Source organism: Lepus europaeus, chromosome 16 (genome assembly GCF_033115175.1).
Source record: "Lepus europaeus isolate LE1 chromosome 16, mLepTim1.pri, whole genome shotgun sequence".
Taxonomy (NCBI): Eukaryota; Metazoa; Chordata; class Mammalia; order Lagomorpha; family Leporidae; genus Lepus; species Lepus europaeus.
The window spans coordinates 40,317,297-40,342,641 of record NC_084842.1 but is presented as its reverse complement, the minus strand read 5'-3'; the positions used below and the strand labels follow the sequence as shown (position 1 = coordinate 40,342,641).

Below are 25,345 nucleotides of genomic sequence, written 5' to 3'. Positions count from 1 at the left end.
GTATTGCTGCAAATATAGTTTTTAAAAAGTTTATTTTATATATTTGTCAAACCAATGGTTAAGAATGTTTTACTCTTATAGTTTTAAGGATCTGTAATTATTTTAAAATTTACTATATATGGGTGAAAAGGTTATTTTTCATACAATTATTTTTATAACCATTATGTATAATAATCCCATTAAACTATGGTCTACTTGTTTTTTACTTGTGAAATTTCTTATCTGGTGAAGCATTAAGCCATTTTACTGTAATGTAAATAAAAATACAAAAATACAAAGAGGAGGGGAGAGTGGGAGGATGGGGGAAGAGGGAAGAAGAGAGGAAGGAAATATCATTATATTCTTAGAATTGCACCTATGAACTATATTGAATCTGTTAAAAACTAATTAAAAACTAAAACAAAAACTTTTAAAATAAAATAAGGGGCCAGCACTGTGGCTTAGTGGGTAAAGCCATCACCTGCAGTGCCGGCATCTCATATGGGTGCCGGTTCGAGTCCTGGCTGTTTCACTTCCAGTACAGCTCTCTGCAATGGCCTGGGAAAGCAGTGGAAGGTGGCCCAAGTCCTTGGGCCCCTGCACCTGCGTGGGAGACCTGGAAGAGACTCCTAGCTCCTAGCTTCGGATCAGCACAGCTCCGGCCACTGCAGCAAATTGGGGAGTGTACTAGCAGATGGAAGACCTCTCTGTTTGTCTGTCTCTCTCTCTCTCTCTCTCTCTATCTGCCTCTCCTTCTCTCTCAGTGTAACTCTGACTTTCAAATAAAATAAATGCATCTTTAAAACAATAACAACAAAAACCATATAAGTCAATGGTTTTCAAACACTGGACAACAGGCTACACAAAACAGTGATCCTTGAGAGAAGAGCTACAGGGAGGTAAGCCCAGCAAATCGTCAAACTTACTGCCTGGCAAGTTTCTAGGCTGTAAAGGAGGAGAGAATACCCAGAGTCAGGAGTCTCTCAGTCGAGGAAATAGCATTCAGAGCTTGGAAAGCTGGAGACCATCAGAATTTGCAGGTCAAAGTAGTGAAGAAGAGAGCTGCACAGAAAAAGGGTATCAAAAGATCTAATGAACTCTGGAGTATTCTACTGACTGACAAACTATCTTTTTTTAAAAAAGATTTATTTATTTATTTGAAAGGCAGAGCTATAGAGAGGCAGAGGGAAGGAGGGAGGAAGGGGAGAGGGGGAGAAAGAAGAAGGGAAGAGGGGAAGAGGAGGAGAGGGGGAGGGGGGAGAGTGGGAGGGAGAGGGGGAGAGAGGGAGAGAGGGAGGGAGGGAGGGAGGGAGGGAGGGAGGGAGGGAGGAAGGGAGGGAGGGAGAGAGAGGTCTTCCATTGGCTGGTTCACTCCCCAGATGGCTGCAAAGGCCGGAGCTATGCTGATCCAAAGCCAGGAGCCAAGAAGAGCTTCTTCTCGGTCTCCCATGCAGGTGCAGAGGCCCAAGAACTTGGGCCATCTTCTACTGTTTTCCCAGGCCATGGCAGAGAGCTGGATCAGAAGTGGAACATCTGGGACATGAACCTGCACCCATATGGGATACCAGCACTACAGGTGATGGCTTTACCAGCTACGCACAGCACCGGCCCTGACAAAATGTATCTTATCAATAACACCCAAGGCTCATTCAAGGCTGCAGAAGTTTCATATTTCCAACAGCCAGAGTGAAAAGACCTCCAAACCATTAAAGCACTGAGTATTCAAAAGAGTACTGTTAAAGGAGTGGGGCCAAATTAGAACTAGGCTAAAGACTGTTCTGCACTTGCCTAATACCTCAAAATGAAGACCTGAAAATTAAAATATTTCCAAGGAACTTAACTGAATTCCAGAATAAATCCCCCAAATACTTAACAAATATAAGAAACTGGGAGGTTGGGGGTGGCGGGTTGTGAACAAGGTGGTGTTGTGGTATAGCAGGTTAAACCTCTGTCTGACATCAGCATTCCACAAGTTCAAGACCCAGTTGCCCCATTTCTGATCCAGGTCCCTGCTAATGCAATTGGGAAAACAGCAGAAAATGGCCTAAGTGCTTGGGCCCCTGCATTCATGTGTGAGAACAGGAAGAAATTCTGTGGGCTCCTGGTTTCAGCCTCTCCCAACCCTGGCCGCTGTGGTCATATGGGGAGTGAACCAGTAGACAGAATATTTCTCTTTCTGTCTCTAATCCTCTCTTTGTAACTCTGCCTTTCAAGTAAATTAACAAAAGAAAGGAAAAGGAAAAGGAAAAGAAAAAGGGAAAGGAAGGAAGGAAAAAAAGAAAGAGAAAGAAAACTGCAGAACAAAATACACATGCCTGTTATTTTTGTCACAAGTTACCAGGCATATAAAGTAGGAAATGTTGATGCTAACAAGGAAAATCAATTAACAGAGACTCAGCAACAAAATGACACAATTAATAGGTAAGGACATTAAAAAAGCTATAATTATATCTATATGTTCAAAAAGAGAAAGCATTAAGTATTATAAAGACAGGGAATATATGAAAATACCTGTATATGCTTTAAGAGATAAAAAATAAAACATCTGAGTATTTTTAAAAACATACAATGCTTGGGGCCAGTGCTGCGGTATAATAGGTTAAGCATCCATCTGCGGCGCCAGCATCCCATATCAGTGCTGGTTTAAGTCCTGGCTGCTCCACTTCTGATTCAGCTCCCTACGGACAGCCTGGGAAAGCAGTAGAAGATGGCCCAAGTTATTAGGCTCCTGCACCTCTTGTGGGAGACCCAGAGGAAGCTCCTGGCTCCTGGCTTTGGATCAGCCCAGCTCTGGCCATTGCAGCTATTTGGGGAGTGAATTAACAACTGGAAGACCTCTCTCTGTGCTTTCTCTCTCTCTCTGTAACTCTGCCTTTCAAGTAAATGAATCAATCTTTAAAAAAATAATACAACATACAATGTCTAGATGGGATTAACATCAGGTAACACACAGCAGAAGAAAAGATTGATTTAGTTGAAAACAGCAATAGAAACCATCCAAAATGAAACAGAGAAAAAAAGACTGAAACAAATGAAAGGAGCATTAATGAGAGGCTGGGAGAGCAACAGTCTAATGCATGTATACTAAATTCTCAGAACAGGAAAGATAGAAATGATTTTAAGAAATATGGCAGAATATTTTTCCAAATTTGATAAAAATTATAAATTCACAGATGGGCGCTCAATGAACTTTAATACAAAATAAACATTAAGCTTTCCCATCTTCTCTCTGTGGTAGAACTGCCAACAACATACAGATTTTTGCATATACCTAACAGGGAAGACTACAACTCTCGAGGTTGAACACAGATACAATAGAAAATGCAAAGGCCAAGAAACAGGATAAAGAGTGAGTTTCTTATCACTAACTGGCAAGCAAATGGATGAATAATGTACTTTGATTACAACATTCAAAGGGAGACTACTTTTCATCTTGTGTTGAGACTTCATGGAGATACTAAGAAAAGCAAGACGACTTACACTACTCCCAAGAAGCAGCAGCAGAAGACAAGGGTCACTTTGTTTATTATGAAATTACACAAATAGGAGAAAAATGGCAAAATTAGCATCCTAATCAGGAAGGCCCTTCAGATTAATGTGCTGCTGGAGTTTCTATGGCCAGCTACTTAAACATTATAGCAAATGCTGCCTGACTTCTTTGAAAAAACAGAGGATAAGTAATTTTGTATAAGGAGTGAATACATGAACAAGCAAAAACCAAAGCAAAAAATAAACAAAATAGACATGAAGAAAATTATACAAGCCACATCATAATCAACCAGCTTCTAGTGATAAAGAAAAAAATTCAGAAGTCGTCAGGGGGCCTGTGTAGCAGTAAAGCCACCACCTGTGACACCAGCCACCCTGTATGGGCACCGGTTTGAGTCCCAGCTGCTCTACTTCCAATCTAGCTCCTTGCTAACGCTCCTGGGAAAGCAGCAGATGACCCAAGTGCTTGGGACCCTGCATCCATGTAGGAGACCAGAAAGAATCTCCTGGCTTTGCTCTGGACTAGCCCTGGCCATTGCCACCAGTTGGGGAGTGACCCAGCAGATGGAAGATCTCTCTCTCTCTGTGTATCTCTTTCTCTCTCTGTAACTCTGCCTTTGAAACAAATAAAATAAATCTTAACAAAAAAAAGTAGTCATAGTAAAAAGACACATTATACAAGAGGAAAAAGGTAACAATGCCAGAAACCTTATTGCCAGACACAGGACATGCCAGAACATTAGTGGAGAGACATCTTTAAAGTACTAAAAGGGAGCTTGCTGCTCTAGTCTGGGAGAAGATAGTTTAAAAAAAAGTGGAGCATACAGTCTCAGGAAAGAGTTAGGGAAAAAACAGCAGAGGAAACTCCACGAAAACTGGAGGGACACAGTGGACCTACGTGGAAGGCATGGACACACATAACTCAGGATGTCAGCAACTGAGAGCCTCTGTACCAGCATTGGAGGGTGAGGCAAGACCAGCCCAAGACACTGGCGACAAAGTTGTAAGAAGAGCCTAGAGGGTATCTGGCTTGAAGTCCCATTGTGGGTAGTATACCTGCCAAACTAGAGGAGAAAAAACAAGTGGGAGGGCATGTTTTCTCTCTCCCTTATCACCCTGCAACGGTGTCCTGTAACAAGCTGACAGAGAGTAGGTGCCATTTTGGACGTATGTAACAGCTACACCAGCTCATACTCGTGACCAGCAACCAGCCAAGGGGAGACTCCTGAGTCTGGTGGGCAGAACAGACAGGGGGCTGGGTGCTCATTACAGTGGGAGGCATGTGTGCTGGAACTGTGAAAACACTGAAGTTGCACAGGAGGATTCAGTGTGGCTGGGACTTTGGGCAGTCACTGTGGGAGGCTCCACATGATCAAGGCTCCCTGGTTACCTGGCAAGGGACAATGCTGGGGAAACTGAGCTTACACTGAGGACTGCATAGATCCTTTGTGTGGTGCTTGTGGCAGAGTGGATGAATAATATACCCACTGGGGATAGTGCCCAGGAACCGGTCTCCTTCGAGGAGAGGAGCTCAGCTGAGCCTATGCCAACAGACGAGAACAAACCTCCCCTCTGATTATACCCACCACAAACCTCTAGGTATTCCCTGAAAGTAAAACACTCCACTAACTCTTCACAGATACAGCACAAAGATAAAAATCCAAAGTAGAAAAAAAAAAAAAAAAAAAGAAGAAGAAGAAGAAACCAATGAGTATCTCCACAAATGCCAAATAACAAATGTACCAATTCAAGAAATAAGAATAAGGAAGAAAACATGACACCAACAAAAGAACACAATTCAATAGTAGATTGTGAGGATGATGAGATTTAAGAAATACCAAAGGGGTCCAGTGCGGTGGCACTGCGTGTAAAGCTGCTGCCTGCAGTGCCAGTATTCCATATGGGCTCGGTTTGAATCCTGGCTGCTCCACTTCCAATCCAGCTTTCTTCTATGGCCTGGGAAAGCAGTAGAAGATGGCCCAAGTCCTTGGACCCCTGCACCCATGTGGGAAACCTGGAAGAAGCTGGTTCCTGCCTTTGGATCAGCGCAGCTCTGACTGCTGTGGCTAATTGGGGAGTGAACCAGCGGATGGAAGACCTCTCTCTTTCACTCTCTCTGCCTCTCCTTCACTCTCTGTGTAACTCTGACTTTCAAGTAAATAAATAAAATTTTTAAAAAATACAAAAAGAAATGCCAGAAATGGAATTAAAAAATGTATCATATGATTACTTAGAAGTAATCAGAAGCAAATGCACGAACTAATGAAATCCATACATGCTGTGAAAGAAAATTTCTCCCATGAAATTGAGACCTTAAAGAGAAATCAAAATGAAATTTTGGAAATGAAGAATTCAATAGAACAAATAAAAAATGCAGTGCCAAGCCTTAAAACTGAATCAGTGAAGCAGAAGGAAGAATATCTGACTTAGAAGACAAAAACACAAGATATTATACAGTCAGACAAAACACAAGAAGAAGAAATTAGAAACTGAAAAACACCATTGGTAATCTAAAGGATACTATCAAAAGACCCAATATATGGGTTCTAGGAGGTCCTGAAGGCATGGAAAGAGAGAAAGGATTAGAAGGCCTTTAAAATGAAATAATAGAAAATTTCACCAATTTGGAGAAAGAGGAGACATCCAAGTACAAGAGGCACAAAGAACTCCTAATAGACATGACCAAAAAAGATCTTCACCACGACACATTATAATCAAAGTCTTCACAGTAAACTATAAAGAAAAAATTCTAAAATGTGCATGAGAGAAATGCCAGATTACTTTCAGAGAATCTGCAATTGGACTCACAGCAGACTTCTCATTAGAAACCCTACAGGCGGCCGGCGCCGCGGCTCAACAGGCTAATCCTCCGCCTTGCGGCGCCGGCACACCGGGTTCTAGTCCCGGTCGCCCCTCTTCCAGGCCAGCTCTCTGCTGTGGCCAGGGAGTGCAGTGGAGGATGGCCCAAGTGCTTGGGCCCTGCACCCCATGGGAGACCAGGAGAAGCACCTGGCTCCTGCCATCGGATCAGCGCGGTGCACCAGCCACAGCGCGCCAGCCGCGGTGGCCATTGGAGGGTGAACCAACGGCAAAAGGGAAGACCTTTCTCTCTGTCTGTCTCTCTCACTGTCCACTCTGCCTGTCAAAAACAAAACAAAACAAAACAAAAAAGAAACCCTACAGGCTAGGAGAGACTGGTGAGATACATTCCCACTCTTAAGAGAGAAAAACCGCCAACTGAGAATACTATACCCTACAAAGCTCTCATTTATGAATGAAGGTGAAACAGAGAAATTCCACAACAAACAGAACTTGAAAGAATTTGTCACCACTTGTCCAGCCCTGCAAAAGATACTTAATGATAAGCTACACAAAGAAACACAGAAACATAGTTATCACTACAAAAGAAGGTAAAGGATGGAAATCTCCCAGTAAGAGTACAAAGAAAATCTGAACTAAAAATAGGAATATTTATGGAAAAATGGCAGGGCAAATTCATTACTTATCAAAAGTCACCTTGAATGTAAACAGCCTCAACTCTCCAGACACAGACTGGCTGAATGGATTAAAAAAAAAACAAGACCCATCTATTGCTGCCTACAAGAAACACATCTCACCAACAAAGATGCATGCAGATCGAAAGTGAAAGTGCTAACAGAAACCAAAAAAGAGCTGGTGTAGCCATTCTAATATCAGACAAAATAGACTTTAACACAACAACTTTCAAAAGACAAAGAAGGGCACTATGTAATGATTAAGGGGTCAATTCAATAGGAAGATTTAACTATCTGGCTACTTAAAAAGAAATGTTAAGGGAGCTAAAGGGAGCCATAGACTCCTATACAATAGTAATGGGGGGCCGGCGCCGTGGCTCAACAGGCTAATCCTCCACCTAACGGCGCCGGCACACCGGGTTCTAGTCCTGGTCGGGGCACCGGATTCTGTCCCGGTTGCCCCTCTTCCAGGCCAATGCATCTAAGGTTCTAGGAAAACAATAGCAAACCAAAGCCAAAACTAGTAGGAGAAAAAAAATAATTAAAATTAGATTAGAAATCAACAAAATTGAATTAAAAATACATAAAATCAGCAAAACGAAGAGCTGGGTTTTTGAAAAAATAAACAAAATTAACACCCCAATGGTCCAACAAACCAAAAAAGTAGACAGAAGACCCAAATTAATAAAATTAGGAATAAAAAGGAAATGTAATAACAGACACCACAGAAATAAAAAAGAATCATCAGAAATTACTACAAAGAGCTGTATGCCAACTAACTGGGAAACCTAGAAGAAATGGATAGATTCCTGGCACATACAACCTACCTAAATTGAGCCATGAAGACACAGAAAACATAAACAGACCCATAACCAGACGGAAAATGAATCAGTAATAAAGGCCCTCCTAACAAAGAAAAGCCCAGGACCAGATGGCTTCACTGCTGGATTCTACCAGACATTAAGGAAAAACTAACTCCAATTCATCTCAAGCTAATCAAAACAAGTGAAAGGTTGGGAATCCTCCCAAATTCTTTCAATGAAGCCAGCACCACCTTAATTCCTAAACCCAGAAAAGATGAAACAGGGAAAGAGAACTTCAGATCAATTTCTCTGATGAACATAGATGCAAAAATTCTCAACAAAATTTTGGAAAATCGAATCCAACAACACATCAGAAAGATCACTCACCAGGACCAAGTGGAATTTATCCCTGGCATGCAGGGTAAAATGTACAGATCAACCAATGTGATACATCACATTAACAAATTGAAGAACAAAAACCATATGATTATCTCAATAGATGCAGATAAAGCATTTGATAAAATACAACACCCTTTCATGATGAAAACTCTAAGCAAATTGGGTTTAGCAGGAACATTCCTCAACACAATCAAGGCAATTTATGACAAACCCATGACCAACATTATAATGAATGGGAAAAGATAGGTGCATTCCCACTAAGATTCGGAACACGACTGCTATTCAATATAGTACTGGGAGTTTTAGCCAGCCCCATTAGGCAAGAAAAAAGAAAATCAAAGGGATTCAAATTGGGAAAGAGGAAGTCAAACTATCCCTAGTTGCAGGTGACATGATTCTATTTAGAGGGGAGCCAAAAGATTCCACCAGGAAACTATGGGAACTCACAGAAGAGTTTGATAAAGTAGCAAGATATAAAATGAATACATGAAAATCAACAGCCTTTGTAAACACACAAAATGCCACAGCTGAGAATGAACTTCCAACATCAATCCCATTCACAATAGCTACCAAAAAATTAAATATTTTGTAATACATTTAACCTAGGATGTCAAAGATCTCTACAATAAGAATTATAAAACATTAGAGAAAGAAATAGAAGATACAAAAATGGAAAAATCTTCCATGTCCATGGATTGAAAGAATCAATACCATCAATATGTCCATTCTTCCAAAAACCAATTTACAGATTCAATGGGATACCAATCAAAATACCAATGACATTCTTCTCAGATCTAGAAAAAATTACGTTAAAATTCATACGAAAACACAAGAGACCTCAAACAGCTAAAACAATCTTAGACAACAAAAACAAAGCTGGAGGCATCACAATACCAGATTTCAAGATATAACACAAGGCAATTGTAATCAAAACAACCTGGTACTGCTTCAAAAACAGATGGATAGACCAATGGAACAGAATAGAATCACCAGAAATCAATCCAAGCATCTACAACCAACTTATATTGGACAAAGGAGCAGAAATCAATCCCTGGAGCAAGGACAGTCTCTTCAACCAACAGTGCTGGGAAAACTGGATTTCCACATGCAGGAGTATGAAGCAAGGCCCCTACTTTACACCTTAGACAAAAATCCACTCAAAATAGATGAAAGACTTACATCTATGATCTGATATCATCAAATTATTAGAGAACATTTGGGAAACTCTGCAGACATTGGGACAGGAAAAGAATTCTTGGAAAAGACCCAAAAGGCACAGGCAATCAAAGCCAAAATTAACAAATGGGATTACATCAAATTGAGAAGCTTCTGTACTGCAAAAGAAATACTCAGGAAAGTGAAGAGGCAACTGACAGAATGGGAGAAATTTTTTGCAAACTATGCAATTGATAAAAGATTAATAACCAGAATATATAAAGAGATCAAGAAAGTCAACAACGAAACAAACAACCTAGTTATGAAATGGGCAAAGCACTTAAGCAAACATTTTTCAAAAGAATAAGTCCAAATGGCCAAAAAATGTTCAGGATCACTAGCCGTCAGTGAAATGGAAATCAAAACCACGATGAGAATTCACCTCACCCCAGTTAGAATGGCTTTCATACAGATATCAACAAACAACAAATGCTAGCAAGGTTGTGGGGGAAAAGGTACTCTAATCTACTGTTGGTGGGAATGTAAACTGGTAAAACCACTATGGAAGAAAGTTTGGAGATACCTCAGAAATCTGAATACAGACTTACCATATGACCCAGCCATCCCACTCTTGGGAATTTACCCAAGGAAAAGGAAATCAGCAAATAACAGTATTATCTGCACCTCCATGTTTATTGTAGCTCAATTCTCAATATCTAAGACAAGGAATCAACCCAAATGCCTGTCAACTGAAGACTAGATAAAGAAATTACTGGATATGTATTCTATGAAATACTACACAGTGGCTAAAAAAAATGAAATCTGGTCATTTGCAACAAAATGGATGAATCATACTTAGTGAAATAAGCCAGTCCCACCGGGACAAATATCATATGTTCTCCCTGATCTGTGATAACTAATAGAACACTCACAAGGAATTCTGTAGAAGTGAAACTGACACTTTGAGAAACAATGAATTGAACAGCCCTCATCTTGACTATTGAGGAACAGTTTTTTTTTTTTTTTCTTCATACTATTTGTTGAACTCTTTACTTGACATAGAGTTAATCATATGTCTATAAAGTCAGACGAAAATAGATCTTAGGGACTGGCACTGTGGCGTAGCAGGTAAAGCAGCTGCCTGCAGTGCTGGAATCCCATATGGCCACCGGTTCAAGTCCTGGCTGCTCCACTTCTGATCCAGCTCTCTGCCATAGCCTGGGAAAGCAGTGGAAGAGGGCTCAAGTCCTTGGGCCCCTACAACCACGCAGGAGACCCAGAAGAAGCTCTGGGCCCTGGTTTCAGATCAGCACAGCTCTGGCCAGTGCAGCTAACTAGGAAGTGAACTGGTAGATGGAAGACCTCTCTCTCTCTCTCTCTCTCTCTCTCTCTCTCTGTGTGTGTGTGTGTGTGTAACTCTGACTTTCCAATAAATAAATAAATACTAAAAAATAGATCTCAATAAAAAATAAGAGTGGAAATAATATAGGGAGGAGAAAGTTTGTATCTGCCAAGCTGTATAGTTCTGTATACATTGCTACAGACTTACTTTTAAGTGTTAAGTTAAAAAAATGCCAAGAACCATGAATTCCATTAAGCTGGTAGTAAAAATGCCATTTTAAGTGTTCAAGTGATCATATCAATTGTTAAAGTGATCATAAAGATAGGATTAAGTGTTAAAAGGATCATATAAATAAGATCAAATGTCTGGTAATAATAATAGAGTTAAAAAGGAGAGAATGTTCCAACACAGGAAGCAGTCCACACAGCAGACTCATAGGATGACAATCACTTAAACAGCACTCTGACCTCAGAATCAGCCCTTAAGGCATTCTGGTCCAGCTGAAAAGTCCATGAGAGCATTTCAGGCATAGAAAGCCAAGACACTGTAGCAAAAAATATCCTACATGAAGGATCTCTACGAGTGAGATCCCAGTGGAAAGAAGTGGCCATCAAAGAAGTATGTACTTTTCTCTGAAGGGAGGAGAGAACTTTCATTCTGCTTATAGCCTTGTGTAAATACTGATGGAGACTGTGGATTCAAAAGGCCACCATAGCGTAGGCAGCTCATGTCAAGAGCCCTGGGTGATTACTGACGTCACACATGAGAGTGTTAATTGTTAAATTAACAACAGGAGTCACTGTGCACTTACTTCCCATACTGTCCTCATTGAGTTGTCTCATGAGAATTAACAGTAAAACTTGTTCTCAAATAGTCTGTGTGTCTGTGTGTGTAAATTGCTGAAATCTTTACTTAGTATAGAGCTGGTCTTCTGTGTATAAAGTTAATTGAAAATGAATCTTAATGGAGAATGGGACTCAGAATGGGAGAGGGAGGAGGAGGTAGGGTGGCAGGGTGGGTATTGTGGGGAAAAATTACTATATTTCTAAAGTTATACTTATGAAATATGTACTAATTAAATAAAAGGGGTTTTTTTTTTGGGGGGGGGAGTAAAAAATGTCAAGAAATAAATAAAGTACTAAAAGACAATATTTGTGGGGCCAGTGCTGTACCATAGTGGGCTAAGCTTCCACCTGCAGCACTGGCATCCCATATGGGCACCAGTTTGTGTCCCAGCTGCACCTCTTCTGATCCAGCTCCCCACATTGGCCTCGAAAAACAGTATAGGATGGCCCAGGTGCTTGGGCCCCTGCAACTGCATGAGAGACCTGGAAGAAGCACTTGGCGCCTGACTTCAGATCAGCCCACCTCTGGCCATCATGGCCATTTGGGGAGAGAATCAGCAGATGGAAGATCTGTCTGTAATTCTACCTCTCAAATAAATAAAATCTTTTTAAAAATTAAAAACAGGCATAATGTAGTTGCATATGTACAAATGCTATTCAAATTACCAGCAGATTACCACTAGACATTGTCATTTAAGGGTGAGGATAAAAATAAGGGCATTTTCCAACAAAAGGTGACCAGTGTCTCTCCAAAAGAATTAGTGGAAATTTATTCTCTGGTAAGAAGAAAAACAAACTGAAAGGAGAAGAGTAGCATGTAATGAACATTGTTAAGGAAAGAAGTTAGTAACCTAGATGTCTAATAATCATTTAAGAATATTTTAAACAAAATACGTAACTAAAATTCCAGATGCTATTAACATGAAAAAAAAAAAAAAAAAAAAACCAGGAGGCTCCTCTACTACTCTACTATCTAGAAAAAGGATACAAATGCAGATTAAGTCTAGATTTTAGAATGAGTGAATTGTATGTGTTCAACATATAAATGGTAACCATTAAAACCTTTACTATCTTACTATGCCATCATTTTAAAGAAAAAAATACGCAATTTTCTCACAAAGATACAACTAGTGGACTTAGAATGTATATATAATAAGTCTAATTAAAATCTATTACCATCTAATTGATCTCACTCCTATGTGAATATAATGCTTCATGGGGTGCTTACCTGACAGAAACAATAATCAGTTGTTCCAAAGACAAAAGAACGAAAGGCTTTTTAAGAATTTTAAGTATTGAAATGTATAATTTAATTTGGTTAATTTATATATAGAACTTAATTTGGTTAATTGATGTAAGTGGCGGTTTTAACATAATTTTGTTTCTAAATGATACCTATATTTACACAAATTTCTTTCCCATTTTTCTTCTAAAATTGTTTATTACTTAGAATTATTTAATACCAGAAGTACTATTGTAAACAGAAAACCCAGCAATGAAGCATTTATTTCTTAAGTATGAATATTGGGGCTGATGTATATATTTCTATGCTCTTTAAAGCATATTATGAACATATTCCCAATTACCCAAAGTAACAATAGAATTTTACCTTTAGTTTAAAAAAATATAGGAGAGACTAAGTTTTATCAAAACTGAGCCCTCTGCAAATTACCTTGAGTATGTTTATTTCTTAATTATGAATAGATTGTTAGATTATCATTTTTAATTTATACTCACCTTATTCCAGTTTCAGTTTGAATAGTATATTTAAAATCTAAAAAAAAAAAATCATACCGTATGCCCTTCAGCACGAGCTTTATTCTGCATAGCTTCCTGTTTTCGCTGTAGGAATTCTTCTACTTGTTTAGCTCTTTCTACAGGTAGCTGTCCTTTTTGCCTAAATTGGAAAAATTACAAAGTCAGGAATTCTGAATATGAAATATTCCAGAAATTTGAAAATCATGGTAATTTTTTCTCTTTGCAGAAATGAAGAAAGGCTGGTCTGAAATAAATTCTCTATAATAAAAGAACTCACTATGTATACTCATCTATTGTTATCTGCTACCTAAATCACATGTGACTGTTTTAAATAGAAGCACAATCTATAATGTTATCCTTATATCTCATGAAGCTTCTTTGATATTTATTTGATCTATACTAATTACATGTAAAATTATTTTAGACTTTACTTTTAGACGATTCTAAGTATTTCCAAGTCTGTATCAGAACTCAAATACAGTAAAAATTTTCTTTAATTAGTACTGAAGCCAAATAAAAGCAGTATAGTAGCAATTTAAAAATGAAAAGGATACAAATTTCACTTCAGTATTGATCTTTAAAAATAGAATAGAAATCTCCCTCTCTCTCCCCTCTCTCTAACTCTGACTTTCAAATAAATAAATAAATCTTTAAAACAAGTCCCCTATGGATACTGAAGGATGATTGCACTCAACTTACTCCTTTTTTCTTTACAAATGTTTTTTAAAATGATGGAGTTCCAGGATCCTGGCTCTAGCTTGAATTAGCTCCAGCCATTGGGGCCATTTGGGGAGTGAAGAAGCAGGTGGAAGACCTCTCTCTGTGTCTCTACTTATCTCTGCAACTCTTTCAAATAAATAAAATATATTTAAAAAAAAATTTCAACCAGGCCGGAGCCGTGGCTCAATAGGCTAATCCTCCGCCTGCGGTGCAGGCACACTGGGTTCTAGTCCCAGTCGGGGCGCCAGATTCTGTCCTGGTGGCCCCTCTTCCAGGCCAGCTCTCTGCTGTGGCCCGGGAGTGCAGTGGAGAATGGCCCAAGTGCTTGGGCCCTGCACCCCATGGGAGACCAGAAGAAGCACCTGGCTCCTGCCTTCAGATCAGCGCGGTGCGCCGGCCGCAGCGCACCGGCAGCAGCGCCCATTGGAGGGTGAACCAACGGCAAAGGAAGACCTTTCTCTCTGTCTCTCTCTCTCACTGTCCACTCTGCTTGTCAAAAAAAAAATAAAATTTTTTTTCAACTTGGATTAGTAATAAAAAGATAATAATACCATATAAAATAGAAGTACAGAGTAGGAAATAAAGAACTTATATAGTAAAATAAATTAAAATGGGTTAAAGTATTACATAGAGGATATGGGGTATTAAACAATGAAATAACAAAAATTTGGTATTCTTTAACTGAGAAAATAATTATTTGACAGCAAACTTTCCTTTTTATTTTACCCTGACAATAGAAGGGAGAAAAATGAATAGGTTGTTTTCCTTGCTTTTCTTGCAAATGCATGAATAAGTGGCAAGAGAAGGGGAGAAACTTCATATCTCATATCCATGATTCAAACTCTGTATTGACAAGGGAAATTTAAAATTTTAGAAGAATGATTATAAATGAACTATTTTAAAGGGCGAAAACAACATAAAAATAGGTAGCACTCTAGGTAATACAGATAATCTGAGAAATAAAAAATGAGTCAGTATGGTTTAAGTTAGAAACATTGGAGTGGCACACAGTTGATGAGAAAATAAAATTATGTGGAAAGCTTATTCATTAACCTCCATATCTGTTAAGGTGGAATAATGTCTATCTGATGGAATGTAATTATTGTTCACTTTATCCAATTTAAATGAAGCAATATCAGGAAAGACTTGGAAAAGTTAAAGCACTACAAAAACATATATGTTCAGAGGAACTCAAAAATTTATTATAAAGAAGTCTTACAGCCGGCGCCACAGCTCACTAGGTTAATCCTCCGCCTTGCGGCGCCGGCACACCGGGTTCTAGTCCCGGTCGGGGCACCGGCCCTGTCCCGGTTGCCCCTCTTCCAGGCCAGCTCTCTGCTGTGGCCAGGGAGTGCAGTGGAGAATGGCCCAAGTCCTTGGGCCCTGCACCCCATGGGAGACCAGGAGAAGCACCTGGCTCCTGCCATCGGATCAGCGCGATGCGCAGGTCGCAGCGCGCCTACCGCGGCGGCCATTGGAGGGTGAACCAACGGCAAAGGAAGACCTTTCTCTCTGTCTCTCTCTCTCACTGTCCACTCTGCCTGTCAAAATAAATTAAAAAAAAAAAAAAAGAAGTCTTACATGGCTTGAGGTCCCAATATGAAAAATCTCATAGAAGAGGTATGTTAATAAGACATGGATATAAACATAACCAGACCAGCCAGAACTACTAATAAAGTAAACCATCAAGAAGGAACAAGAAAATATGAGTGACCCAAAATATGGGTAAAAGAGAATTCTAAAGAGTCCTAAATGATTTTAAATTTCAGTTTGTTGGTCCAGTTTTGAATCAGGGAAAATAACTGATCATGAATGACAATGATATACGGATTATAATAAGAACCAGAAATTATGACAGTGTGAAGAAAATGTTCTATAATGCAAAAAGTACAAAACTGAAGAATCACAGGGGTCAGCACTGTGGTACAGCAGGATAAGCCAATGCCTGCAGTGTCAGCATCTCATAGGGCACTGGCTGCTCCATTTCTGATCCAGCTTCCTGTAATGTACCTGGGAAAACAGCAGAGGAGAACCCAAGTGCTTGGGTCCCTGCATGCATCTGGGAGACCTGGATAAAGCTTCTGGTTTCTGGCTTTGGTCTGGCCCAGCTCTGGCTATTGCAGTCACTTGGGGAGTGAACCAGCAGATCAAAGATTGATTTCTCTCTTTCTCTCTGTAACTCTGCCTTTCAAATAAATAAATAAATAAATAAATAAATATTAGAAGAAAAAGAATTGTAATATTCAGATTAGAGGAGACCTTGGGTATTAAATAGCTCAACTTTTCACCAACTGTTTCCTTATTTAAAATATAAAAACACTTGACCAGCAGATGCTGGCTCAAGTAGTTGGTTCCTGCTACCCTTGTGAGAGCAGGATGCAGTTTCTGGCTCCTGACTCTGGCCTGGACCAGCCCTGAATATTGGGGGGCATTTGTGGAGTGAACTAGAAGATGGCAGATCACATTCTACCTGTCTCTTTCTAACTTTCAAATAAATAAATATAAATAAACTTTTAAAAATAAATATGCCTGACACGTTGTCATATATACATCTGGATAATAATTGAAGTTTGAATACATTCACTAAATCCCACAGTCTGCTCATTGAACAGCCCTTGTACTGGGCCAAAATCCATTTCTATATTTCTCTTACTCACAGTAGTTCTAACTCATGAAAACAAAAAGAAATTTAATCCCTCTCCTACATGACAAGCCACCAAATTCTTCCAAGCTTGCTCCTCTAACCATGTTTTCTTTAATTGTGGATAAATCTCCACCTTCCTTATAAAATGTTTCAAGCCTTAGTAAAGTCATTATAGTACAACTCTTAGGTAAGTAAACCTGGAAACCAAACTGTTCAGTCTTTGTTTCACTAATAAATTGTTATGAATAGTTAAATGAGGTTCAACTAAACAACTAAATCATGCAGTACTTCAATGTATTAATCTCCAGAGCAGCAATAATATCTGCCTCATAGCACTGGTGATAGTTAAATGAATTAAAGTAGTTATACTCTACTAAGTTATGACGAACATGTAACCAACAAACATTGAACCATTATTTCTATAAGAAGTATAAGGTTAGATTCCTGAGTCTCTTGATATATTTTTGTCAAGTGATTAATAAAGAACATGGTTTTATGCATATTTCTGTTTAAAGAAACATTACTGGCCAGCGCCGCGGCTCAATAGGCTAATCCTCCACCTGTGGTGCCGGCACACCAGGTTCTAGTCCCAGTCGGGGCACCGGATTCTGTCCTGGTTGCCCCTCTTCCAGGCCAGCTCTCTGCTGTGGCCAGGGAGTGCAGTGGAGGATGGCCCAAGTGCTTGGGCCCTGCACCCCACGGGAGACCAGGATAAGCACCTGGCTCCTGGCTTCGGATCAGCGCGTGGTGCACCCGCCACAGCGCACCAGCCACAGGGGCCATTGGAGGGTGAACCAACGGCAAAGGAAGACCTTTCTCTCTGTCTGTCTCTCTCTCTCACTGTCCACCCTGCCTGTCAAAAAAATAAATAAATAAAAAATAAAATAAAATAAAAAAGAAACATTATTTAGGGTTGGCATTGTGGTGTAACAGGTTAAGTAATCACCTGCAGAGCTGGCATCCCATATGGACAGCAGTTTTAGTCCCAACTGCTCCAATTTTGCATTAGCTCCTTGCTAATGCACCTGGGAAAGCAGTTGAAGATGGCCTAAGTCCTTGGGCCCCTGCACCCACATGGGAGACCTTCCAGCTCTTCGCTACTGGTTTCAGCCTGGCAAAGCCCTGGCTGTTGCAGCCATTTGGGGATGGAAGATCTCTTTCTTTTCTCTCTCTCTCTCTCTTTGGATCTGTGTGTAAGTGTAATTCTGCCTTTCAAAAAAAGAAAGAAATCTCATTTAACACATAGTGCTGATTCATTAACACTGAACTCACAGCCAACAGCACTATAACTAACACATAAATAACGCTTATCTAGCACACTTATTTTCTCCCTGAGGCATATTAAAGCCTTCTTGGATGATGGAACACTGGATAGTATTTTAGCCCTATGTTATAGGGCATTTAAAATACTAAATAAAATTCATAAGACAGAGCATCACCTTGTTAATTAAACCTCAGCTGGGAACCTGTGCATTGGGTAACTCAAATTGTGTGCTGTTCTGAGCATGCCCATGGATGACGAAAAATACTAAGCATTGATTTTGGGGATACAAATGAGTTTTAGCAAGTAGGCAAATTCAAAAACATGGCATGTATAATAAGCATTGGCCGTTGATGTAAATAGCTTAGGATAGGTCCAGACAAGAGTGTTGATTAAATTTTAGGTACTAGGCTTAGAAGTTGAGATGCTGGTTAGGACATCTCCATCCCACTGCAGTAACTTGGTTCAACTCCCAGATCCTAGTCCTGACACCAGCTTTCTGCTAATGTAGAACCTAGGAGGCAGAAGCGATGGTTTAAGTAGTTCCGTCCTGCCATTCGCATGAGAGACCTTGATTAAGTTCCCAGTTCCAGCCCCTTGAATAGTGAACAGTGATAATGAGGATGATGATAATAGTGAAAAAAGAATTTATTTGAAGCCAGCACTGTGGCTCAACAGGCTAATCCTCCACCTTGCGGCGCTGGCACACCGGGTTCTAGTCCCAGTCGGGGCGCCAGATTCTGTCCCGGTGGCCCCTCTTCCAGGCCAGCTCTCTGCTATGGCCCGGGAGTGCAGTGGAGAATGGCCCAAGTGCTTGGGCCCTGCACCCCATGGGAGACCAGGATAAGCACCTGGCTCCTGCCTTCAAATCAGCACGGTGCGCCGGCCATAGCGTGCGGGCTGCGGCGGCCATTGGAGGGTGAACCAATGGCAAAGGAAGACCTTTCTCTCTGTCTCTCTCTCTCACTGTCCACTCTGCCTGTAAAAAAAAAAAAAAAAAAAAAAAAAGAATTTATTTGAGAGGCTGAGAGAGAGAGAGAGAGAAAGAGCAAGCTCCTATCTGCTGGTTCACTCCCCAGATGCCCACAATCCAGGTCTCTTGCATGAGTGGCAGGAATCCAACTACTTGATCCTTTCCTCCTCCAGATTTCTAGCAAGTCAGGAGTCAGCAGAGACTCAAACCCAGGAACTCTAAGATGGGACCAGATATCCTAACTTGTGGCTTAACTACTAGGCAAAATGTCTACCTTCCACATAAAGCAATTTTTAATGTAAAAAAGACATGGCACATGCTATTTTTTAAAAAAGAATTGCTAATTAGTACATAGAATTTCATCTTACTATCTCAGGAAAAAATATGTTAAAAAAAACAACAAAAAAGTATACTTCACTGAGTACTGCCTATGCAGGGATTAGGAAAGATTTTTTAACAATCTCCCATACATTCCTTTTTTTTTTTTTTGGACAGGCAGAGTTAGACAGAGAGAGAGAGACAGAGAGAAAGGTCTTCTTTGCCGTTGGTTCACTCCCCAAATGGCCGCTGTGGCTGACGTGCTATGGCAATCTGAAGCCAGGAGCCAGGTTCTTCCTCCTGGTCTCCCATGCGGGTGCAGGGCCCAAGGGCCTGGGCCATCCTCCAACGCCTGCCTTCCCAGGCCACAGCAGAGAGCTGGCCTGGAAGAGGGGCAAGCGGGACAGAATCCAGTGCCCCGACCGGGACTAGAACCTGGGGAGTTGGTGCCGCAGGCAGAGGATGAGCTTAGTGAGCCGCGGCGCCGGCCTGCATACATTCCAATTTTTCTAAAACTAACCCATATCACTTTGGTGAGCAGAAATATAACACAAAAAAGCCACGTGTGACTTTTCTTCAGGTCTTCTTTTTCCTTGGACACAAGCAAGAGAAAAAAAGAGATATGGGCATTTGCTTATTAATACTAGGTAAAAGGGTAATAACAAGGTAGTTAGTTGCTAGTATTTTTAAACAGAAATACATAAGCATTCTTGAACTCAGCAAGTATTCAAAGAGATTTTGAGAATGAGAAAAAACAGCCAAACATCCACAGGCAAAGACAATTGTTTAAGTTGGATCAAGTAATTAAAGTTGTTGATCCATGACAGTGGAAATGGATTACAGTGAATACGGAAATATGAGACAATGAGTATTAGTACAATGGGATAAGGAGAATATCATACAAGTAATTGTTAAATCATTTCCTTAACAATAATTATCAATTATGAAAGATATGAGCTCATTTTTATTCTTATACCAAAATATAACCATACTAGTTTTAAGGCTCTTCTATTATAATAAATTTTTAGGAAGAAGCATATCTAACATGTTTCAGATTTCTAATTTATTAAATTCTTTCTTCCCAACTCAACCTACTTGAGCATATATTCTACAATAAGAGAAATAATTTTTACACAGTTTTTTAGAAAAGTTCTAAGACTACCATAACGAGAGATAATGGTTTGCTGGAAAAGACAAGGTTTTGTTGAAGCCTAATCATAATAATATGTTGAAACAGTAATAATAGAAAAGCCCTAAGATGATGAGAGTAGTAATGGTGAAAGAAATGATGACAATGATAATGAGTACCAGAGAAACTCTTTTTGGGCAGTGCTCTCCAAACAATGACCAATGGAGAAGATTCAAAACTTAACTTAAAAATCTCTTCAAAAATGCTTATTTCTACTATATAGATGCATACATCAAGATGTTAGAGCATTTGGGAAGACTGACTAATTCAGGCTTACACCAGCTGGAGATGGTGACTAGTCATTCTTGAGCCACTGGCCAGCAACAGTCCATCAATAAGTTTTCAACAATATAAAGAAACTGTAACTTTTACAAGCACAAACTAATTAATTCAGAAATACAATCTGTATTCTAAGATTATATCATCTTATTTTTATGTTGAAATGTCCACTCTCAACAAAAGATGAAGTGGAGTTGACAACTTTTTAAAAGTGAGCTCACTTGGCGCCGGCGCCGTGGCTCACTTGGTTAATCCTCTGCCTGCAGCGCTGGCATCCCATATGGATGCCGGGTTCTAGTCCCAGTTGCTCCTCTTCCAGTCCAGCTCTCTGCTGTGGCCTGGGAGGGCAGTGGAGGATGGCCCAGGTCCTTGGGCCCCTGTACTCGCATGGGAGACTAGGAGGAAGCACCTGGCTCTTGGCTTCAGATTGGTGCAGAACCGGACATAGCAGCCATTTGGGGAGTGAACCAACAGAAGGAAGACCTTTCTCTCTGTCTCTCTCTCTCTCTGTCTATAACTCTACCTGTCAAATAATTTTTTTTTTAAAAAGTGAGCTTACTTGGCAAAATTAAAAGTTGGGGAGCCAGCATTGTGGCATAGTAGGCTAAGCCTCTGCCTGTAGCACCAGCATCCTATATAGGTGCCGGTTCACGTCCTGGCTGCTCCTCTTCTAATTTAGCTCTGCTTATGGACTGGAAAAGCAGCACAAGATGGCCTTAACCCATGTGGCCCAGAAGAAGCTCCTGGTTCTGATCAGCCCAGCTCTGGCCATTGCAGCCATTTGGGGAGTGAACCAGTAGATGGAAGAACTTTCTCTCTGTCTCTCTCTGTCTGTAACTGTACCTCTCAAATAAATAAATGAAATTTTTAAAAAGTTGGGATCACTCATTGGTCCCAAATTAATTTTCATTTTTAAGACCTAGTAAATAATCACTAACCTAAGCCAAGGTCAAGGCAGGCATTAGTGGCTAAAACCATCAAGGAAAAGAAATTCCAGGCAAGAGAAACAACATGTAGAAGAACAAATAGGAAAAATAAATCCATTACCTTTACACTCACAGAACTGGAGAACAGGAATAGCAAGATAATACCATGGAAGCACACAGAGGCCTCTAAAAGAACTTACAGGCCATTCAAGGGCTATAATTTGATCCAAGTGGCAATGCAAGGCAATTAGTTTTTTTTTTTCTTTTTTCTTTTTTTAAAGATTTATTTTATTTATTTGAAAGGCAGAGTTATAGAGAGAGGTAGAGACAGAAAGAAAGATGTCTTCCATCCGCTGGTACACTCCCCAACTGGCCACAAAGACCAAGGCTGGTCAGGCCAAGGCCAGGAGCCAGAAGCTTCTTCTGGGACTTCTACAAGGGTGCAGGGGCCCAAGGACTTGGGCCATCCTCTGCTGCTTTCTCAGGCGCGTTAGTATGGAGCTGGATAGGAAGTGGAGCAGCCTGGACTTGAACCGGTGACCATACAGGATGTTAGCACTGCAGGCTGGGGCTTTTAACACATTGCACCACAGTGCCAGCCCCTAGTTTGATTTTCTTTTTCTTTTTTTTTTTTTTTTTGTATACAGAAGATCAGTTTAGTATATATTAGGTAAAGATTTCAACATTTTGCCCATATAGCAACATCAAGTGAAAAAACTACCATTGGATTACTAATTATAGCATTAAATAGCAATGTACAGCACATTAAAGACAGAGATCCTACTTAATGTATGCTACACACTTGATCTTAGCTAAAGGGCCAAGAAGCAATTAGTGTATGCTGTTTATAAACCATTTCAAAGTATATATTCAGTTAGATAATTTTTCAGATTCAAATTTATTTCTGCTAATTTTAGCTAAATGAAATTAGTTGTAGCTACGATTCTAAGATTATTTTATTTCCTGATCAATCATACAATATGTATCTCTCCATTGTATGACTTTTGGAACTTGATAGCTATATCCTTTGAATATTTTTTCCATGTCCTTCCTAAACATTAAGCTTAATTAATGGAGGACAAGCCTCAAAAACATTTATTTGGATGAGCTGAAAATCTTTTTTTTTTTTTTTTTTTGACAGGCAGAGTGGACAGTGAGAGAGAGAGACAGAGAGAAATGTCTTCCTTTTGCCGTTGGTTCACCTTCCAATGGCCGCCGCGGTTGGCGCGCTGCGGCCGGCGCACCGCGCTGATCCGATGGCAGGAGCCAGGTGCTTCTCCTGGTCTCCCATGGGGTGCAGGGCCCAAGGACTTGGGCCATCCTCCACTGCACTCCCGGGCCACAGCAGAGAGCTGGCCTGGAAGAGGGGCAACCGGGACAGGATCGGTGCCCCGACCGGGACTAGAACCCGGTATGCCGGCGCCGCAAGGCGGAGGATTAGCCTAGTGAGCCGCGGCGCCGGCCGAGCTGAAAATCTTAACCAACATCCTCTGAATACTGTTCTTTAACCACTTAATAATCCATTTGACAATCTATATTTCTTCACCTTATCTACATCAAGCTACCATGGCAACCAAAGTTTCAAAACTTTTCAGAAATAATCAAGCATGTTTAAGAAGTTGAACCCTATTTCAGGCATGTAAAGCCAAGTCACTGTGGCAAAAAAAAATAAAATGACTTAAATGAATGATCTCTGAGAGATCCCAGTGGAAAAAACAGGCCATAAAAGAAGGAGGTACCTTTCTCTGAAGGGAAGAGAGAACTTCCACTTTAACTATGGCCTTGTCTAAGTAAGATCAGAGCTGGCGAACTCAAGGGGTTTCCACAGCCTTGGCAACTCATGACAAGAGCCTCAGGTGATTACTGACGCCATAAATAAGTGTGTCAATTGTCAAATCAACAACAGGAGTCACTGTGCACTTACTCCCCATGTAGGATCTCTGTCCTTAATGTGTTGTACTATGTGAATTAACGGTATAACTAGTGCTTAAACAGTACTTTATACTTTGTGTTTCTGTGTGGGTGCAAACTGTTGAAATCTTTACTTAGTACATACTAAATTGATCTTATGTATATAAATATAATTGGAAATGAATCCTGATGTAAATGGGATGGGAAAGGGAGTGTATATTAAGTAAAGATTTCAACAGTTTGCACCCACACAGAAACACAAAGTGAAAAATACTGTTTGAGTACTAGTTATAGCATTAAATCACAAGGTACAGCACATTAAGGACAGAGATCCTACATGAGGAGTAAGTGTACAGTGACTCCTGTTGTTGACTTAACAAATTGACACTCTTGTTTATGGCATCAGTAATCACCTGAGGCTCTTGTCATGAGTTGCCAAGGCTACAGGTGGCGCTGTGCCAATCCAAAGCCAGGAACCAGGTGCTTCCTCCTGGTCTCCCATGAGGGTGCAAGGACCCAAGCACTTGGGCCATCCTCCACTGCCCTCCCAGGCCACAGCAGAGAGCTGGACTGAAAGAGGAGCAACCAAGACTAGAACCCGGAGCCCTTATGGGATGCCAGCACCGCAGGTGGAGGATTAACCAAGTGAGCCACGGTGCCGGCCCCATATGTTCATTATGATATATTAACATTTATCTTAGTTGAAGCTTACATGAACTTTTTATCTCTGCTCAAGTATATTTTAATCATCTTTTATAATGGGAAAAAGGGAACAGGTATTTGATGCAATAGTTAAGATGCCATTTCAAATACCCACAGTCCCATATCAGAGTGCCTGTGCTATGCTTCCAATTCCAGCTTCCTGCTAAAGTGCACCCTTGAAGGCAGCAGTGATGGGATCAGGCACTTGGATTCCTGTCACCATGTGGGAGACCTGGATAAAGTCCTCAGTTGTTAGCTTTGGCCTGGCCTAGCTCCAGCTGTTGTGGGCATTTAGAGAGTGAACCAGCCGACGGAAGATCAATCCCTCTCTTTCTATGTCTCTCTGCCTTTCAGATAAAAATAAATACATAATCTATATATGGGGATGGAAATCATAAAGATTTTTTAACCCTAGATGACTACTTTGCTTCAAAAAAATCACAACAAAAAGATAATCTAATTAAATTTTGACAGAGTATTATCTGTAACCCACCAGAATGATTAATAGAATAAGTGAGAATGTCTAAGAAAATATATATGCAATAATTAAGAAATAAAGAACTAAGCAAATTTATTACTGACAGGTACCATTAGTAAACTCAGTAAAAGGATAAAGAAAAATTTGAACAAGATCATAGAGGTATAAATCAAAAGATGAACATGAAGAAAAAACATGCAAAGACAACAAAGAAATGTGAGTTTCTACGTGACAAAGTAAAAGAGGAGAAAAAAACAGAGGCCATTGCAGTAGCGCAGTAGGTTAATCCTCCACCTGCGGTGCTGGCATCCCATATGGGCGCCGGTTCTAGTTCTCTGCTGTGGCCTGGGAAAGCAGTAGAGGATGGCCCAAGTGCTTGGGCCCCTGCACCCGCATGGGAGACCCAGAAGAAGCTCCTGGCTCCTGGCTTCAGATCGCCGCAGTTCTGGCCGTTGCGGCCATTTGAGGAGTGAACCAACAGAAGGAAGACCTGTCTCTGCCTCTCACTGTCTGTAACTCTACCTCTCAAATAAATAAATCAAATCTTTAAAAAAAAGAAAAGAAAAGAAACAAACTTTTGAGTTTTGCATAAAGTGTCATTCCATTTAAATTTATATCCTGGTGCGAGTGCCGTGGTGCAGTGGGCTAAAACTCTGGCTTGCAGTGCCACCATCCCATGG

At 40.4% G+C, this 25,345-nt stretch overlaps 1 protein-coding gene across 5 annotated transcripts in view; it reads right to left on the bottom strand.

The window, feature by feature from the left end:
• Positions 1 to 25,345, bottom strand: part of NEK1 (NIMA related kinase 1) — a 187,531-nt gene that overhangs the window by 104,125 nt on the left and 58,061 nt on the right. For all 5 annotated transcript variants that reach the window (XM_062213273.1, XM_062213274.1, XM_062213275.1 and 2 more), the window contains one exon: positions 13,301 to 13,403. In XM_062213273.1, coding sequence (XP_062069257.1) covers positions 13,301 to 13,403 — 103 coding nt within the window. The remainder of the gene's footprint in view (positions 1 to 13,300; positions 13,404 to 25,345) is intronic.